This window comes from Loxodonta africana, chromosome 8 (assembly GCF_030014295.1).
Source record: "Loxodonta africana isolate mLoxAfr1 chromosome 8, mLoxAfr1.hap2, whole genome shotgun sequence".
In the NCBI taxonomy this organism is placed as follows: Eukaryota; Metazoa; Chordata; class Mammalia; order Proboscidea; family Elephantidae; genus Loxodonta; species Loxodonta africana.
This window is the reverse complement of record NC_087349.1, coordinates 5,196,608-5,217,425: the sequence shown is the minus strand read 5'-3', so window position 1 is coordinate 5,217,425 and position 20,818 is coordinate 5,196,608. Positions and strand designations below refer to the sequence as shown.

The window sequence follows — 20,818 nt, the reverse complement described above, 5'->3', positions numbered from 1 at the left end:
ATTTGGCAATTAGATGAAGTTTGAGACAGAGATAAAAATGATAGAGATGGAGATATAGCATATCCACTGCTTCCTTCCTACTGCCTAACTAAAAACATTGATTTAAATGTTGATGATTCATGATTTGCTCCTTGTGATCCCATGGAAGGTATGACATGAGATTCTCTAGTTAAGATTTAGATACTGAGATTGACTCAATCATAATTTCTACTGAAGCCAAATTGTTCTCCTTTCTGAGACTGTTCTCATTTTTAAAGTTCTTCCATTATGGATTATTTTTATGCTCCAAAAAATTCTCTTACTGATTTGGACATATGCAGCTGGGGGTCCATCCATAGTTCACAATTATTTGTACTCTGTTTTGATTTTTTTTTTCCGTCACAATGTCAATGGCTTTAGGCACCAATTTACTCAACCAATTTACAACTCCCTTCTGTAAAATTGATGTGGGATTAAGAATTTAGACAAACTGACTCTTCATTTAAAATTTTTAAAAAAATAGGTAATTCTTCATTTGTTTATGATCTAATGAGATATTAAAAACATTTACTAATAATTTTTCACACATTAAAAATTCACATAAAATAAAGGTGTTCTTAAATAATTGTGTTATAGAGCTATCTGATTGTGTCTTTCACAGGGAAATGGGGGAAAGCCAGACTTCAGTCACAGAGTTCATTCTACTAGGATTTCGTCTCGGCCCAATGATGCAGCTGCTCCTATTTGGGATCTTCTTCCTATTCTACACCTTAACCCCGCTGGGGAACAGGGCCATCCTGGGGCTCATCTATCTGGATTCCAGACTGCACACCCCCATGTACTTCTTCCTCTCCCACCCGGCCATAGTCAACATGTCCTGTGCCTGCAACACGGTGCCTCAGATGCTGGTGAACCTCCTGAGTCCTATCACACCCATCTCCTTCGCTGGCTGCCTCACACAGACCTTCGTCTTTATGACTTTTGCTCACAAGGAATGTCTTCTTTTGGTGGCGATGTCCTATGATCACTATGTGGCCATCTGCCACCCCCTCCGGTACTCTGCCATCATGAGCTGGAGGCTCTGCATCACCCTGGCCATCCCTTCCTGGGCATGTGGCTCCCTCCTGGCCCTGGTCCATGTGATCCTCATCCTAAGGCTGCCGTTCTGTGGGCCTCAGGAGATCAACCACTTCTTTTGTGAAATCCTGTCTGTCCTGAGGCTGGCATGTGTGGACACCGGGTTCAACCAAGTGGTCATCTTTGCATCCTGTGTGTTTATCCTAGTGGGGCCTCTCTGCATGGTTCTGGTATCCTACACCTACATTCTCTTTGCCATCCTGAGGATCCAGTCCGGGGAGGGACCCACAAAAGTCTTCACCACCTGCTCCTCCCACCTCTGTGTGGTTGGGCTCTTCTTTGGCTGTGCCATTGTCATGTACATGGCCCCCAAATCCAGCAACCCTGAGGAGCAGCAAAAGATCCTTTTCCTGTTCTACGGCCTTTTCAACCCTATGCTGAACCCCCTGATCTACAGCCTGAGGAATGCAGAGGTGAAGAGTGCCTTGCGGAGAGCGCTGTGCAAAGAGAGTCATTCCCAATCAGGGTGACCCCTGAGTCACCAGCACAAACAGGTCCCAAGTCTTGCTGCTGATGGCTGCCTAAATCGAGACAAGTTCACTACTCTCTTCTTGTCTGTGTCTTAATGGCCCCAAAGCAAGCCCAATCTCTTCCTTTGCAGGAAAATTTTAGCTTTCTTGCATTCATTGACTTTTTATAACATATGAATTTGTTGAATATAATTTTTTTCTTTAATTGTTCATTGAATTGAGTATCTACAAAATTAAAGGTTATTTTAATTCACATTTCTGGACCCTAAAAGTTAAAGTCTCTCTATCTTCCTAATCTGCAATTTTGCTCCCCACAGATGTCACAGGACTGGGTAGAAAAAAAAAAAATCTGCAACCAAGGGAAGTGATCCACACACCCAATGGCATCCTGTCCATTTCCCACAATTGCACTTGTCTTTCTAAAGAATAACTCAGGGATATTTAGTTGTATTACATGCTGTTGAAGGATACCTGGTGGTACAGTGATTAAAGCAGTTAGCTGCTAACTGTAAGGTCAGTGGTTCTAGCCCACCAGCTGTTCCACAAGAGAAAGTTATGGTAGTCAGTTTCTGCACAGATTTACAGCCTTAAAAACCCTACCGGGAAACTCTATCCTATTTGCTATGAGTTGGAATCAACTAGATGGCAATGGTTTTGGGTTTGGTAGGCATGCTGTTGAAAAATTTTGTATGAAAATTATTGGCTCATACAAAGGAGTTAACCAGTAAACTTAGTGATAGAACAAAGTTAAAACAGGATCTGTAGGCCAAAAAAAAAAAAAAAAAAACCCATTGCCATCAAGTCAACTCCGACTCATAGCGATCCTATAGGGTGGAATAGAACTGCACCATAGTGCTTCCAAGGAGCGGCTGGTGGATTCCAATTGCCGACCTTCTGGTTTGCAGCCGTAGCTCCTTGTAGTTCTTATATAGGAGAGAGGAGAAAAATACAACTGTAGATGATGTTGACAAATTTGGAAATCAACTGGTTAGGTGATGGCAAGGGGCCAAACTGGGCATTCTCTCCTTGAGTAGGTTCGTCATGGGTATCAAACAAAACCATTTGAGTTGTTAAGGATTCTGTAGAAAACTGAGTGTTGAGCTATAAGATACACACACATACGCATGCACACACACAGAGAGACCATGTCTACGCAATGTTTTCCAGGGTCTTTTGATCAACACTTCCACCTTGGTCACACCAGATGTGCACCATTTCCCTCATTAGAATTTATTGACCCTTAAATAAGAAATTTTACCAAGCAGTATATGTCCCTACCTGGCTATTCAGTGTTGGTAATGAATTGACTTTTTCTGATTAAATCCAGGTCACAAATTCAGTATTTGGGGTGAGTCCCCACATATTCAAGTGGATACCCACAGTGTTACCTATATGTCCATTTTATACCCTGCCCTGCAGTGACCATGCCCTCTTGCTGCCATAGCCATTCGCAGCTTTACAGTAAGAGTGGACAGAAGACTTATTCATAGGAATGAATGTGTGCCCTTCACTTGTGGGTTTAGAAGTATTCAAACCAACTGCACACATTATTGTAGGGGGAGAACCCCAGGCAGAGTTAACTCAAAGGAAAAAACAAAATGGGTTTTTATAATAATAATAGCTAGCATTGTATCAATCACTTCCTCAGTGCCATACACCACACGTGACTAGTCATGTCACTAGGATCTCCTCACTTAGCCATCAGAAGAAATCCATGAAGAAGGTCCAATTATACCAGAAAGTACCAGACTTTGTCCTGGACAATCTTGCTCCTCAGGTCTCTATACTGGGCAGACTCATAACAGTGTTATTGAATAAAGCAAGGCTAAGCTATTCCTTGGCTTCTGCCCAGCCTAATGCGTGCCACAGTGAGCTGGCCTGTGCCCTGAAAGTCCTGGAGGAGCAGACCTCATTTATGGGAGGCTGATTTTGCTGGACAGTGAATCCTACAGGTAGAATCACAAAGGAGCAACGTATCTTTAGAGGAGCACAGAAGGCAGAGGTGAGAATAGAGGCTGTTCTTATTGAGATTGGTGATTTAGTTTAGCTAACACCCAGATATCACTTTGAAGACTAAGGTGTGCCCGAGTAAAGCCCTGGTCTTTTTAATCACCTCATAGGCATGCAAAAGCTGAACAATGAAAAAGGAAGACAAGATTTGATGCACTCGGACTGTGGTGCTGGCAAAAAATATTGAATATACCATGGAATACCACAAGAATGAACCAATTTGTCCTAGAAGAAACACCGCCAAATGCTCCTTAGAAGCGAGGATGTTGAGACTTTGAGTCACTTACACTGAATATGTCATCAGTAAAGATCAATTGCTAGAAAAGGATATCTGCCTGTTAGAGGGCCAACACAAATGAGGAAAACCCTCCATGAGATAATTAACACGGTAGCCACAACAATGGACTCAAACAAACAATGATCATAAAGGTGGTGAACTTCCACTGTTAAAGGGTAACAGTTCTTGCAGACTTGCAATCCTTTTGTTCTGTTGTACCTAATGGAGATGACATGACAGCAACTAACAAAACCCAGAACCAAGACACCTTAGTCTGCCTCACTTTCTCTCTCTCCATTCTTCCTTAGCTACCTCTCTCTCTAACTGATTGTGGGCCAGTCACTTTTCTAAGTACTTTATGTATACTATCTCATTTAATCCTCATAACAGCTCTTTGAGTCTTAAGGCAATCAAGATCCCCATTTTACATATATGGAAACTAAGGCACAGAGAGTTTGAGTAACTTGCCCTGTGGCCCAGTTAATGAGTGCCCAGTCCAGAATGGAACTAAGGCACTGTCATTGCCTACCCTGTGGTCATAACCACCGAGTAACAGCCCTCCTTAGAGCATATCTGTGGGTAAAGAGCAGAGAAATCACGAGGTTGACACAAAACAAAAACTACGTCCAAGGAAGAACAGGACTTAAATCTGCTAGAGAACACAACCTGGCTCTGAATGGGTATGTGAAAAAAGTAGGTGAGGGAACAAGAAACAGTTGCAGCTCCAGGGGTCCAGGATTGAGGAGGACTCTGAGGTGAGCTGGCCAGTGAGACAGAAAACAGTGAAGGAAAGATTGACATGGCTGTTGTCCTTGATACCTCCTCAGTTGGGAAGACTCAGAATGAATGTTTTCTAGTATTTTATCTATAAAGAGACCTTTCCCAAGTCAAAGGAGCTCAGGTTTCAATTTTGGTTTTCAAAAATGTACAGTCCTTCAGGTGATATTTACAGAACATTGCTCAGGTAGAAATCAAGTTTTACGTATAAGATGGTGAGCTCCAGGAGGGCAAGACCTAGAGACTGTCCATCATTTTATTGCCAACCTTGCTTAGCATGTAGTCAGCACTCCACAAGCTCTGCTTGGGCTAATTCATGGACTCCTAACTATCAGTTAACTACTTAGAATGTTCAATGTTAAACTATCTTCTGACTTCTAATTTTTAAAAATCCTATCATCTGCAGGTCATAGGAGGGCAGCAAATAATTGTATCTAGAATTTATTTAAGGAGCCCTGGTGGCCCAGTGGTTAAAACAATCTTTTGTTGTTAGATTGTTAGGTGCCATCGAGCTGGTTCTGACTCATAGCAACCCTATGTACAAGGGAGCAAAACACTGCCTGGTCCTGCGCCATCCTCACAATCACTGTCACACTTGAGTCCATTGTTGCAGCCACTGTGCCAATCCATCTCGTTGAGGGTCTTCCTCTTTTTCGATGACCCTCTACTTTACCAAGCATGACATCCTTCTCCAGGAACTGATCCCTCCTGATAACATGTCCAAAATATGTGAGACGAAGTCTCTCCATCCTTGTTTCTAAGGAGCATTCTGGCTGTACTTCTTCCAAAACGGATTTATGAGTTCTTCTGGCAGTTCATGGTCTATTCAGTATTCTTTGCCAGCACCATTATTCAAAAGCATCAATTCTTCTCTGGTCTTCCTTATTCATTGTCCAGCTTTCACATGCATATGAGATGTTGAAAACACCTTGGCTTGGGTCAGGCATACCTTAGTCTTCAAGGTGACATCTTTGCATTTTAATACTTTAAAGAAGTCTTTTGCAGCAGATGTACTGCTGACCAAAAGGTCGGTGGTTTGAAGCCACCAGCAGCGCCACAGGAGAAATATGTGGCAGTCTGCTGCCATACAGATTTACAGCCTTGGAAACCCTATGGGGCTGCTATGAGTTGGAATCAACTCAACCGCAGGGAGATTGGTTTGGCTTAGCAGATACTATGCTAAATTCTTTAGATGTAATCTTCATATCAAAGCTGTGAAGTACTAATAATATTCTCATTTACAGAAGTGAATTTGAGGCTTAAAGAATTAATTCACTTAATGCCAAAAAATCTCAAGTGGGAAATCAGAATTCAAGTTCTCCCGATCTAACTTAACTGTAAACCATTCTTTTGAAATGGACTTATCGATATTTAAATCCTCAATGGCTAGAACAGGTCTACTTCATAGTAGACACTCAATAAATGTTGACTAAATAAATAAACAAATAATCATTTAGCCCAAACTCCTATCCAAAAATATGTAACTCCACGTAACACATAACCGTAATATGGTTAGCCATTGCTATGTCATGTTAGACACCCGATTGTCCATCAGTCACTTTTTTTCCCCCAGATTGCTCAATTATTGCAAAAGTTTTTTATAGGGAGAATTTGATAATTAATTACATACAATTAACCAGTGATCACAGAGGAATTACAAATATATCAGTGGCTAATATAAAAATATGAGGGCGATGTATATTGATTTCTATCATATAAAACAGAGGCTATGGGCCTTTCCAAAGGATGTGCTCATTGCCAAGCCCAGTGTCTGTGGTCTTCCAAGATGGGATGTGCTAGCGCAGTGGCCACAGGGAGGGCATGAACCCTTCTACCCCTTGCAAAAGATATTCAGTGCCTTAATTCCTGAAAATGGTAAGATGGGGATCTGTGGGTGGGAGCCAGTTCACCTACACCTGAAATAGCCCTTCAGTGTCCCTGGCATGTGGAGTGGGCACTGCCAAGGACAGACCCGGAGGACTGCTGTTTACTCTTTGCTCAGTAGTGTTGACAGGAGCTTCTCAGATGTTCACGTACACACTAATCACCTGAGGGTCTTGAAAAATACAGATTCTGATTGTCTGAATGGATGGTCCGGGGGCTTTTTATTTCTAACAGGGGCCCAGGTCTTATTGATACTGCTGATTTACTGACCTCACTTATACTATTAATGATATCGGGAACATTTTTTAATTATGGTTCTTAGGGAAGGGGGGAAGGAGAGGAAAGTTCGAATTCAATCTCTTGGGACTTCGTGGCTGTGATGATTTCACAGCCTGAGGGAAAGGGACCACACTCTTTGCCTTCTTCATTAACTTTGAGTAGAGCTCTGGTTCAATTTTATTGGTTTCATTTATTTAATTTTTACTTGTTTCTCTGCTTGTTTGTTCATTTTCAATTTTTGAAAACACATTGGGTCAAGAGAAGAGATGGATCATTGGGCACCATCTAGTTTAGTCCTCAGCATGCTGGCTCAAAGTCAGCACATCTGGGTTCCTGTCCTAATTCTCTTAACTCACAGTGTGACCTTGCAAAAGCCACCTAGCTCCTCTGGACATTGGTTCTCCATCTGTAAAATGAAATGTTGGACTAGAGATCTGTAAGCATCCTCTGGTTCTCCATTTCTATGCCTCTCTGCTAGTCTCCAGAGTCCCTGGGTGACACAAACTTTCAACACATTTGGCTGTTAACTGAAACATTGGCAGTTTGACTCCAACCAGAGGTGCCTCAAAATAAATTGCTGGCAATTTACTTATGGAAGCTCAGCCACTGAAAACCCTATGGATCACATTTTTACTCTGACACACAGGGTTGGAATCAGTTCCACGACAATTGGTTTTTCTACCAGGTTTCTAGTATCTGGAGTTTTTTATTTTCCATAGGAAACAAAAATAAAATGGATTTTTGGGGAAATAATTGAATATTGTTAACTCTTGCACATAGTCAGAATTCAAAAGTAACCACCAAATTAATGGATGACTGAATTTGCTACTGATCTAGGAATTATGAACATCTTGGAGAAAAAGAGATAAGAAGGTGTACATGAAATGTCCCATTAACCCACTGCCACTGAGTGAATTCCAACTCATAGCGACACTATAGGACAGAGTAGAACTTCCCCAATAGGGTTTCTAAGGCTACAAATCTTTACAGAAGCAGACTGCCACATCTTTCTCCTGGGGAGCCACTGGTGGGTTTGAACCACTGACCTTTCAGTTAGCAGCTGTAAAAATGGTATGGGGTGATGTCTGGCCTCCTCTAACTTCATGAGGGGGAAAGGAATCAAGGTCAACAGCCCAAGGCTGATTCCTCTGAGGCGAATGTCAGACATACCTCCTCTCACTGCCATCTTTACCAATTCTGACACAAACCGTCCCTCCCACGGCACTCTCTACATCTCTGTCGGGTTCAATAGTTCATTTGCAATGGCCACACAGAACTCACAGACAATACCCATGATTATGGGGTTTATTAGGGAAGTAACAGTTACAGTTCAGATTGAGGAATGCTCAGGATACAATTGTTCCATCAGGACAGCCTCTTTTCAGCCATGCTCGCAGGCACACCTCTCTCTGGCCCCTCAGCCTCCGCCTTGCTTGGACAAGTGTTACAAAGCTCTTTTAGCTCAACCAATAAGTGCCTAGAGGCACCCTACTCTGCCAGTAAACCTCCACCTGAAGGCACTCAGCTCTTGCTCATGGGTCAGCAAACCTAGCTCCACCAAGTGCCTGAAGACACTTCTCCAGCAAGCCTCCTGCCTAATGACTCAACTTTCTCATTCCATGGGCTGCAAAGGCCACTGCAACAACTCCTGACTGTCTCTCCTGCTGCCATTTCTCTGCCACTGCTTCTTGCCATCTTCAGTGTTACAGCTCTCTCTCTCTCTCCCTCTTTTCTCTGTCTCTCTCAGTCTTGTGGTTCCAGGAGCTTCTCAGCACAGGGATCCTGGGTCCAAAGGACATTCCATTCTTGGCCTTTCTTCCTTGGTGATGGTGAGATTCTCTCTCTCACCTCTGGGATGACTCACCCTAAGCTTAGTGGGATGGCAAAACCGACCAATCCCTTTGGTGGGGCTACCTTATTTGCACAGTCCCGCCCAATCATTGGGTAGGAGTTACAAGACCATGGCAAGAAAGACCACAAGAAACTGATCCATTGCACCACCGCACCAAGTGCCTTAAACACTGTGCCATCATGACTCCTCGTGAAATGTCCACCATGAGGAAAAAAAAAAAAAAGAGTTTCACTCCTGCTTAGAAAAGATTAACTTTCATTGACAAAGAGTCTCACATCTCTAAGTAGGTCCTAGCATTGCATAGTGGTAAATAATAATATTAATAGCTGTTATTTATTGAGTACAGATTGACAAAAACAGATAGGCAGTATTTAGTGTTGGTGAGTATGTGGGTAAAAGCTTACACTCAGTATGGATAGGGTATAAGTTGGCACAAATTCTGGATGAGTAAGAATTTGGAAATAACTACTAATCACTTAGAATGGGGATGCTAATTTTAAGAATCTATTCAGGGCCCCAGAGTCCTCCCATCTCCTGATGCTGCTGTTCCCCCAGGGTCTTGGAAGACTTCACTGTCAGCCAGTAATGGGAAGATGATGGGGGTGGAAGTGCAGCCACTTCTTATCCACTGCAGCCCTAGACACAGCAGCACAGTCCCTTCTGCTCACGCTCCTTTGTAAGAACAGGACCCACCTGAATGTAGGAGGACTGGGCATGCAGTCCTGCTGGGGCAGATCCCAGAGACCACAATGCATGAGGAAGAGGAACGTTTTTATGGAGCCTTGTCTCAGGGAGGAAAACACCAACAGCTGAAACAAATAAACCTAAAATGAGCCCTAACAAAATCTGCCCCTTCCAGTCCCTGTTTATCAGGATTCCAGGGGAACCACTGCTCTTTTGAGTAATAATTACTCAAGAAATACAATTGAGTAGATTCTCCACCAATTGAATTTCTGCCATGTTATCCTGAAGACACTCACCCACATTGGGCATTTCTCCCATTGTTATTAGCTGCACTTTACAAAAGTATCTCTTAAGGTAATTTACACTGAGAAGTGGATAAATTCATCTACTTTATGCTGCATTTTACCTGTGTTACTCTTAAATGACCTCTATGGACAAATCCTAGGAGTGCTTTGCTCTAGCCGTAAAAGTAATTAATGTGTGGTGAAGTCAAATACCCAGTGCTAGCAGGTAATGTCAACATCTTCATTTCAATTAACACTCACTGTGTTGTCTGTGTGCAGAGGTCTTTGTATTATTTATGAGTCATTTTACTGCCTTAAGTAGTAAACACTGTCAAGATCAAAGTTATTACAGTTTAATTTTAATAGAATATAGATAATTTTGAGTTACAGATACTGGTGATCATGCTTTAAAGGGTTTTCCCAATTTTTAATTTGTGTGACCTTCCCAAATGCTACACTTAATTATTGATTACCTATCTTAGTTGCAGTTTTTCCAATTTACCTCCTAAATGTCTGTTTATAACCAATGTTCCTGAAGTGTTTATTATTAAAAAAAAAAAGTATTCTCTAAAAGTATTTTTTCCACAGGTTTTCAGTTTGCTGCTTGCTCATGACAGACAATTTCTTATTTCTTGAGGTTGGAAGAAAATGTCCATATTTGAGAGTATGCTCAATTCAAGTCAGGTTTTACAGTTCTCTGTGCGTCATTTTCCATTGTATACATGTGTACTTTGTAAATACTTATTCTTACCATTGTGGAAGCTGTCCACAAGCAGTGTCAGTTTGTTAAAAACTACATAATTTTGAGGTGATGCATTTTCTGAAACTTTAGTTTGACATTATAACATTTTATGTTTAATTTTTGATTGTCTTAGTTCAACCTTTCCATTCTTACGTCATTAGCTGACTTCTATAATTGATGTTTAATATATAGTGTTGAACGTAGAAAGCCATGTCCTAAACCTAATATTTTCACAAGGTTTTGTCTTTTAGGTCAGTTTCTGCAGTTCACTTGAAACATGGAAAGAGAAATGAAGGAAAGGTCCTAATATTTGTGGATTGGCCTCTATGCACAAGATTTCATATGATCAGTTGCAGTGATTTATGTCTCTAAATGTGTGTTTCCTCTCACTGTGGTTGTGTGTGTTCTCAAAACTGGACAACCGTATCCCAGGTCCCCAGGTGTATGCCATGACCCCAGCAGGCCAGGGGTCACCACCTAGAGAACACGTTAGCTTGACACTTGCACAGTTGCCTGATAAAAGATTCCTGACTCTGTTATGTGTAGTATAGAAAAGAAACAAAAATAAATACGAGAGCATCTGAGCTAGCAAATCCTGCCCCCTCCTGGGAGAGGGAACCTTCTAGGGGAAGCTGCTTCTCCTCCCCTCCGCTGGGGGCACAGGCTCTGAATCTAACACTTCCTACCACCAGAGTAGAGACCAGAGAATTTCTAACTAGACCTGCTTGAGGACTTTGTGCCCTAAGCACCCTCCCTCCAGGTAGGTTCTAATGAGCCACATGGGGACCTCTGGGCCCTCTCTGTCCCCCATCCTCACCCTGCTCCCTAACTCTGTGCATCATCTCCAGGCCTCTGAGTCATTCTTGGAGTCAGCTGACTTGGGGGCCCTGGGTTCTAACTCGCTTTCTCCCCATCTCTGCAGCCGCCCCAGGGACCCTGGTCACACTGGGGAGAAGCTGAGTTTCCATGGGGGTTGGGGAGTGCATTCCTTGTCCATGGGGGCTGCTCCCTGACAGATGCGTTGAACCGCTAGGAATTTAGGGACAGGCTGCGCTGGGACACATGACATCCATAATGCCGCATATTTGGAGAGGTGATGCTGCCTCAGGGTGAACTCTGTGACTGTCCCCGCTTCCTGACAGTGCATCCTCCAGCGACAAGGACAGAAGCAGAGGCTTCATCTCTCCTCCCATTGGAGGGGGGACACACCTGCATCTCATGACACTCCTCCAAGCTCCAACAAACCAGGGTGAGCCCATCAGAGAATAAAGCCTTTGCCAAGGATGCTGACAGATTCTTCATCAGGAACAGAAACGGGTGCTGTGGCTCCCACAGAAGCTTCCAGAGAGCAGGACCCCTGTCCCAGCCTGGAGACGCTTCCAAACACCACCTCCTAACCAGGTTCCCACTTTGATGCAACCTTAAATGCCTCCTAGACACACGGTAGCACCTGGCCTCATGTTGCCCGTCACTCCTTGACCGCCACTCTATGTAGCTGTAGAAAGGGAATTTACTTACTTCTCTCTGAATATGTGCGGATTGTTATTCTGCTGTGGGATGGTTTGAGGGAAGGCTAGGGCTAAATTAGCTGGACATATTATTCACAAATATTCTAAGTATGTATAGAATTGGGATTTTTAAAATAAATATAGTGAAGAAGTAGCTGCGTGAAGGCGACGAACTTGTGAAAGTTGGCATTGGTAAAAATATAAGAAATTTCCATGTGATTAAAAAAAAAGGGGTTTAGGTAAATATACGGAATGATTTTCTTATGCGAAAGAAGGCTGTACTGGACTGTATTATGAAGTGACCTTACATTTCAGGAAAGCTGACATATGTTCAGTCCTTGTGTTTATGCCTTGTCAACAAAACCAAACCACAATCTACGCAGCCCACACTGTCCTTCACTTCTCTCTATTGCCTGCGACACGGAGGACAGTAGCAGCACACCGAGGTGCTCAATGAATACGTTTAAGTATTAGACTTCCCCAAACCTGAAGTGTGTGTGTGAGTCAGTGAGAGTATAAGAATGTGTGTGTGTGTCTGTGTATGCGTGCGTGTCTGTGTGTGAGTGTGGTTGAAGCAGCGAGGGGGGGAGTGCAGAAAGGGAAGTAGTTGCTTGTAAAGGATAATCTTCAGAGTTGTACAGACTTGTCACAGTTTTGAGCTCTCTGTCACCCCTATTACCTCCTTACTGACAGCAGCACACTTCCCCCCAAAAGATGACAAAAGGTCAATAGCCAAAACCTACCTTATTAAACCCTTTAACAGCCCATTGTCCACAAAATCACCTTGTTGGCTTTGTTATAATCAAAGCTTTGCGATCTGCTGTCAGAGGATAGAGGCCAATAGGGCAAGATGCGCCGGGCAGATCTTCACAATAACCTCATGAAACACTTATCACAATTTTCCTGCTACAAAGGAGAAAACTGAGGCTTGGAGAGGTGGAGAAATACACTCAACGTTATTCAACTAGTAACAGCTGGTATCACCTCTAAGGGTTACCTATCTCTGTAATTGTCTGTGGTCGTTTTTTCTTTGCCTGACAATCTGGCTCAAGGCAGAATGTAAGGAGCTCAGGAATGGTTTTTCGGATTTACTCAAACTGATAAACAGTCAGTAAATATTCATTGAACACCTGCCAAGCTGCAGACATTATCACGGTCAAGTACGTGATCCTTTTATCATTGACTGCATAAAAAGATTTCTTCAATCTAAGGGCTTATTTTAAGCACAATTTCTGATTAACTCAATTCTGAAGCACAACTAAAAAGCCCTTATTGGCCACCAAGGTGTCGATGGAGGTTATTTCCATTTCCCAGATAAGTGGGTTGGCAGAATAATACTGCCCCCATGCATTATGAGGTAGGATTTTCCAAGCCTGCTTTTAAGACAGCTAACCTGAATGCAGACTTCCTATGCGATCAAAGTCCTCTAAGAAACAGCTCAGATATTGGAACTATTGACAAGTCTCTGGAATACTATGGGGACACGTATGGGAGAGGTAGGAAAAAGAGATTTTGAGAGTGGGATTGTAGAAGAGACATAAGAAAAATGGGGAATGGGGAGAGAATATTGGCAAAAGGGGAGCCAGGAAAGGAAAAATAGGTGAGGATGGAGATAAAGATACAGTGAGCTACAGAAACAGGGACTTGGGGGACATGCCATCCAGCAAGAAGGAGGTCTAGTGAGGTTATTAGTTGTAACTGAAACATTTCTTACTATTTGGGAAGAACCATCCATCCACCCAGTACTTCAGTGGAACCATGAATTTAAAAATAGCTCTCACTTCAGGAATGCTACGGTGACTCACACCTGGTACTCTAGAGATGAGTTTGTCAGCTCATCAGATCTTAACGTTCCTTTTTGAAATGTAGGCCCCATCTAGTACGGACAGGTCTGTTCATATATGAAGAAATTACTTCCCTCTTGATATTTACTTTGAAACCATAGAGATGCCGGGTAATTCATTAGTCACCAAACGAGCTGCCAACTTTTGAACTGTGAACTTGTATGTACATACAAAATACACCACTTAAAGCTTCCAAAAATGCCCGACAGTTACATGGGAACTGGGATGTATTTAATATTTTTTTAAGTATTTCTTTTCACTTCTCCCTGCCCTTTGGAAAATGGAATCCATTTGAGTTCATTGAGATGCTTTTACCACACATAGTTGTTGTTGGTAGGTGCTATCAAGTCAGTTCTGACTCATAGCAACCCTACAGGACAGAGCAAAACTGTCCCTTCCATAGGGTTTCCAAAAAGCAAATGGTGGATTCGAACTGGGAACTTTTGGTTAGCAGCCAAGCTCTTAACCACTGTGCCACCAGGGCTCCACTATATGTAAGAGTGAAATAAAATTGTTGGGGTTGGGGGGTGGCTAGGGATGAGGGAAAAAGAAAATAGAAGTGTTTTTCTAGTGTTCGATGTCTGGAGATTCTTCAGTCATTTTTATCCAACTTCAGAAAGGCCATTCTTTATTTGCTGTGGGAGGAATGTCCTTAAATGGGTACAATTATAGCAGGCAAGATTTAACTAATCCAGAAATTACAGGTCCTGTCCAAGATGTTAAAAAAAAAATCTATATTTAGGCATTCATCCATTCATTTATACTTTCATTCATTCACTCGTTCACTCAGCAAACACTCCAAAGTTCGAGAGCTACAAAGTGAGCATTCCTAGTCCTTGTTCATAAGGAGCATGTTAGCATTAAACTTGGACCCTGACAGAATCTTAGTATCTCAGTCCTCCTTCTCTCATCTCTGGGTTTAGCGATCGAAGAGATTCTTACAGTGTAAGCACTGTTTCTCTTTCCTTTATGTCATTATTTTGGAAGATACAGAAGAAAATCAAGGAGGACTAACTAAAGAGATTAAGAGACTATTAAGATGTAGATTGCAATTCATTTTCCCAGCCAGATATTTTTATGTGCTTTGTACATTTTCCAAATAAATTTAGAAGGTTGCCCTAACAGAAATTATTCATAAAAACCTGAAAATAAAATAGTCTCTGGTCATGTGTTGTTGTTGTTTTTAGGTGCCATTGAGTCAGTTCCAACTCATAGAAACCCTGTGCACAACCGAACAAAACACTGCTCAGACCTGCGCCATCCTCACAATTGTTGCGATGCTTGAACGTATTGTTGCAGTCATTGTGTCAATGCATCTCATTGAGGGTCTTCCTCTTTTTCGATGACCCTCTACCGTACCAAGCATGATATCTTTCTCCAAGGACTGAGTCCTGACAACATGTTCAAAGTATGTGAGACTTAGTCTCGCCATCCTTGCTTCTAAGGAGCATTCTGGTTGTACTTCTAAGACAGATCTGTTCATTCTTTTGTCAGTTCATGGCATATTCAATGCTCTTCACCAACACAATTCAAAAGTGACAATTCTTCTTCAGTCTTCCTTATTCATTGTCCAGCTTTTGCATGCATATGAGGCGATTGAAAACACCATGGCTTGGGTCAGGCACACCTTAGTACTGAAGGTGACATCCTTGCATTTCAAAACTTTAAAGAGATCTTTTGCAGCTGATTTGCCCAATGCAATACATCTTTTGATTTCTTGACTGCTGCTTCCATGGGTGTTGATTGTGGACTCAAGTAAAATGAAATCCTTGGCAACTTCAAACTCCTCTCCGTTTATCATGATGTTGCTTGTTGGTCCAGTTGTGAGGATTTTTGTTTTCTTTATGTTGAGGTGTAATTCATACGGAAGGCTGTGGTCTTTCATCTTCATCAGTAAGTGCTTCAAGTCCTCTTCACTTTCAGCAAGCAAGACTGTGTCACCTGCATAATGCAGGTTGTTAATGAGTCTTCCTCCAATCTTGATGCCCCGTTCTTCTTCACATAGTGCAGCTTCTCGGGTTATTTGCTCAGCATACAGATTGAATAGGTATGGTGAAAGGATACAACCCTGACACACATCTTTTCTGACTTTAAACCCTGCAGTATCCCCTTGTTCTGTTCAAACAACTGACTCTTGATCCATGTACAGATTCCTCAAGAGCACAATTAAGTGTTCCAGAATTCCAATTCTCCACAATGTTATCCATAATTTGTTATGGTCCACACAGTTGAATGCCTCTGCATAGTCAATAAAACACACGTAAACATCTTTCTGGTATCCTCTGGCTTTCAGTCAGGATCCATCCGACATCAGCAATGTTATCCCTGGTTCCACATTCTCTTCTAAAACCGGCTTGAATTTCTGGCAGTTCCCTGTCAATATACTGCTGCAGCCGCTTTTGAATGATCTTCAGTAAAATTTTGCTTGCATGTGATATTAATGATATTGTTTAATAATTTGGTTGTTTTTAACTAACATTTAACTGTTATTCGGAGATGGATTGACACAGTGGCTGCAACAATGGGCTCAAGCATAATGACGATTGTAAGGATGGTGCAGGACCGGACAGTGTTTTGTTCTGTGGTACATAGGATGGTTATGAGTTGGAACCAACTCGATGGCACCTAACAACAACAACAGCACGGACTGCCAGAAGAATGAACAAATCTATCTTGGAAGAAGTACAGCCAGAATGCTCCTCAGAAGCAAGGATGATGAGACTTCTCATGTACTTTGGGCATGTCATCAGGAGGGACCAGTCTCTGGAGAAGGACATCATACTTGGTAAAGCAGAGGGTCAGCAAAAAAAAAAAAAAAAAAATACCCTTGACGAGACGGATTGACATGGTGGCTGCAACAATGGGCTCAAACGTAGCAAGGATTATGAGGATCCTTGCTATGGCACAGAATCGGACAGTGCTTCGTTATGTTGTACATAGGATCGCTGAGTCAGAACCAGTTTGAAGGCACCTAAGAACAACAACACAGCATTACTGTCACTTGTTGTTACTCTAGGGGTATTCAACGGGAATATCCTTCAAGGTTCAATTTACTGCTCAGAAAAGCTTCCTTTAGTTGCACTTCAATGAGATTGCCTGGTACCCACCTTGTAGATTCAGCTTTCAAAATTTGGTTCAGTATACACATTTCTCAGGAGCCAAACTCAGAATGGTCAAGACCTTTGCTGACCAGCACACTCTTTGTCAAAATACAAGAATTCAAATGAATTCTAAATGGTTGATTGGTGAGCACAGGATTTGAGCAAAGAGGGTAACTGGAGATCTTATTGGCTAGGGTTATTGATCACTGATCACCTAAGCCATCTGGGTTGTAGATTCAGACCTACACACTTGTGCCATCAGGCCAGGCTCCCCTCATCCTGGGACTGGCTCAAGATGGGCTGAAAACACTCCCCCTCATGGGTTCTGAGTCACAGTCACATCTTTCTGCCTCTTTGAGATGACATAGAGGCATCTTGAATGATGTTTTGGGTGCACTCAAGACTCTCTCAACGAGCCAGTTTTCAATGGCTGATTTTTCGGACTATTGGAGCCCACCGGAGCCCATTCATTAATTCCTTCTTAGCAATCTAACCAATTGCATCGTCATACAAGTTGCTTTTTCTCATTTTGTGCCTCTCATTGTAAGCTGCTCTATAGGTAAAAGGTGGATTTCAGAAGCGGAAGGTAACTCTGTTCATATTTCTATCAAAAAAATTGGAATTTACATTTCTTTTCTAGGACTACTCTTGTTCTCATACCTGGAGTTCTTTCATTCCTGATTCTTCCCATTATGCCCCAGGAATTCTCTTAGTTATTTCAACACATTCAACTTTGAGACAATCCCTGTCGTTATTTTATCTCCTCTTTTGGGTTAACCGTCTTTCTTCCCATCACGAGTGATACATCCTCCTCTGAAAAGCTGGGTGTCAGATCAAGCGATTAACTTAGTGCATAATAGATCATCAATGTTAAAAGTTTACCCACTAAATATGACTAAATTCACAAAATAGAGGCTAAAATAGTTTTTTTTTTTTTTTAGACAGTTCTGTTGTCTCTTTCCAGAGAAATGGGGGAAAACCAGACATCTGTCACAGAGTTCATTCTCCTGGGGTTTCCTCTTGGCCTGAGGGTTCAGCTGCTCCTCTTTGGGCTCTTCTCCCTGTTCTACACCTTTACCTTGCTGGTGAATGGGGCCATCCTTGGGGTCATTTCTCTGGACCCCAGATGGCACACTCCCATGTACTTCTTCCTCTCCCACCTGGCCATCGTCGACATAGCCTATGCCTGCAACACGGTGCCCCAGATGCTGGTGAACCTCCTGAGTCCCACCATGCCCATTTCCTTTCCTGGTTGCCTCACACAGACCTTCCTCTTTTTGACTTTCGCTCACACAGAATGTCTTCTCTTGGTGGTGATGTCCTATGATCGCTATGTGGCCATCTGCCACCCCCTCCGGTACTCTGCCATCCTGAGCTGGAGGCTCTGCATCACCCTGGCCATCACTTCCTGGGCATGTGGCTCCCTCGTGGTCCTGGTCCATGTGAGCCTCATCCTGAGATTGCCCTTCTGTGGGCCTCATGAGATCAACCACTTCTTCTGTGAACTCCTCTCTGTCCTCAGGCTAGCCTGTGCAGACACTTGGCTCAACCAAGTGGTCATCTTAGCTGCTTCTCTGTTAGTTTTAGTGGGACCCTTCTGCCTTGTGCTGGTCTCCTACACCCACATTTTTTTTGCTGTCCTGAAGATCCAGTCCAGGGAGGGCCGCAGAAAGGCCTTCTCCACCTGCTTCTCCCACCTCTGTGTGGTCGGGCTCTTCTTTGGCAGTGCTTTAGTCATATATATGACTCCCAAATCCAGCCACCCTGAGGAGCAGCAGAAGGTCCTTTTCCTGTTTCACAGCATTTTCAACCCAATGCTGAACCCCCTGATCTACAGCCTGAGGGGCACAGAGCTGAAGAGTGCCCTGCGGAGAGCACTGTGCAAGGAGAGTCATTGCCAACTGGGGTGACCCTGAGTCATCAGCCCACGTAGGTCCTGGAGTGTTGGGGGCTAAAGACTGCCCATGTTCACTGATCTCTTTCTGTCCAAGACTCAATGATCCAAGAGACACTGTAAGATAGTTCCTTTCCTCCCAAAGCAGAGTTTAGGTTTTGCTGTATTTGTTACATTTAATTTTAGTTTTTTTTTTAATTTAGTTACTAAAGGAGTTGAGAATGTTTGAATAAAAAAAAAAAAAATTCATTTCACGCACTGCTATGGGTCCCAGACGTTTAGAACAGCCCCTCTACCTCTGACTTAGGCACGCTCAGTAATAGCAGAACAGCAGGCATTGTCAGATGTGGCTGCCTCAGCAGCAGTTTGAAAAGCACATTAGGGGTGCTGAGCTTCTGTTAAGTATGATGGGAAAATCTGGAAACGGATAGTGGTGATGGCTGAACAGCATGATAAACATAACTAATGCCACTGACTCGTACATGTGAAGAACATTGACAAGGCAAATGAATTGTTACATATGTATTTACCAAATTAAAAAACAATAACAAATAAAAATATTAAAAAAGAAAAAACCACTGCAACCACAGGCAGAGAGCCCAGCACCCACTTTCACCCATTTTCAGCCCCCTTTTGGGTGTCTCCCCCAAAACTGTACTTCCTCTTACAAGCTGTAAGTATACCTAAATGCCTACTTCAGCTAGGGAGCTAATTGACTTTTACTGAGGAAATCCTGTGATCTGCCTGACCTACAATTGCTATGGTCGGAGAGTGAGACCCCACACATTCTGCCGCCTCCCAGGGACTCACTTCCCAGTCTGCCCTGGGCTTGCGATACCCTTATTTTAGGCCCTTCTCGCCTTCTCCACAAGATTTGCCATGATTCTCTGACTATACACGTGCTCTTCACTGGTGGTGCAGTGGCTGAGGTGCTTGATGGCTAACTGAAAGATCAGTGGTTCAAAACCACCAGCAGCAACAAGGGAGGAAGATGTGGCAGTCTGCTTCCATGCAGATTACAGCCTTGGAAACCCTATGGGGTTGCTATGAGTCAGAATCAACTCAACGGCAGCGGGTTTGGGCTTTTTTTGTTGTTGTTTTTGCCTTCACTTGGGGGAAGTTGCAAGTGCCACAACCCAGCTTTTGGGTATGGATGGAAAGCCAAGGCAGTGGGAACGGAATGGGAAAGATGGGCTTTAATAAGAATAAGTACTTTACTAAGTAGGTACTCAGTGTGACAGGCACTGTATAGAAATCCCCTCACTTACCATAACCCATCCCCCGACCATTACCACCTATTTTATAGATGCAAAGATCAAGTAAGTGGCAAATGCTACACTCATACCCAAACCACCTGGCTCCAAGCCTTTTCTACTTATGTAGACCACACAATGTAGTACATTATTATTAATGGTACCACATCATCAGTAAGGTTGAGTCCCCAGTCGTGTAAGCAGTTAATGCATTCAGCTGCCAATGGAAAGGTTGGAGGCTCGAGTCCACCCAGAAGTGCCTCAGAAGAGAGGCTTAGTGATCTACTTTCAAAAAATCAGCCACTAAAAACCCTAAGGAGTACAGTTCTACTCTGACACACATGGGGTCACCATGAGTCGGATCAACTCAACGGCAAGAGGCTTATCCAAAGTAAGACGTGTTAGGTGACTGTGGGTTTCTTTTTGGTCTAATATGCACCCATGATGAGACCAGGAGAGCCAGAGATTATCTACGGAAGGCTTCTTGTGGGGCAGAATCACGAAGGAGCTTCAAACGTTTAAAGGAACAGATACAAGAGGGTGGGAACAGAGGCTATTCTCATGGAGATTGGAGGTTTGGTTCAGAAGAACTGACCTGGGAGGTAAGACCCAAAACCAACACACCCTAGCTTTACACAGACCACTCACATGCTCGTGTGCACACACCCCACAGACTTACTGAGTGCTTACTGGGGGTGAGAAACCTTTCTAAGCACCTTATAAGCATCACCTCTTCTAATCCTCATTGCAGCCCTATGAGGTAGAGACCATAATTAACCACTTTATAGATGAAAAAACAGAGGCACAGAGAGATTAAGTCACTTACCCAATGTCTCACAGCTA

The 20,818-nt window shown here is 43.0% G+C and overlaps 2 protein-coding genes across 2 annotated transcripts; both read left to right on the top strand.

Moving 5' to 3' along the window:
- The first annotated feature begins 635 nt into the window (after window positions 1-635).
- LOC100658344 (olfactory receptor 2A1/2A42-like) lies at window positions 636-1,586 on the top strand. The gene has a single exon (XM_003420562.3). It carries the CDS (start codon window positions 645-647, stop codon window positions 1,584-1,586), a length of 942 nt encoding a protein of 313 aa, XP_003420610.2. The 5' UTR covers window positions 636-644.
- Window positions 1,587-17,796: 16,210 nt separating this feature from the next.
- On the top strand, window positions 17,797-18,738 carry LOC100658058 (olfactory receptor 2A1/2A42-like). The gene has a single exon (XM_003420561.3). The coding sequence runs from the start codon at window positions 17,797-17,799 to the stop codon at window positions 18,736-18,738; it is 942 nt and encodes a 313-aa protein (XP_003420609.1).
- The last annotated feature ends 2,080 nt before the right edge of the window (window positions 18,739-20,818 follow it).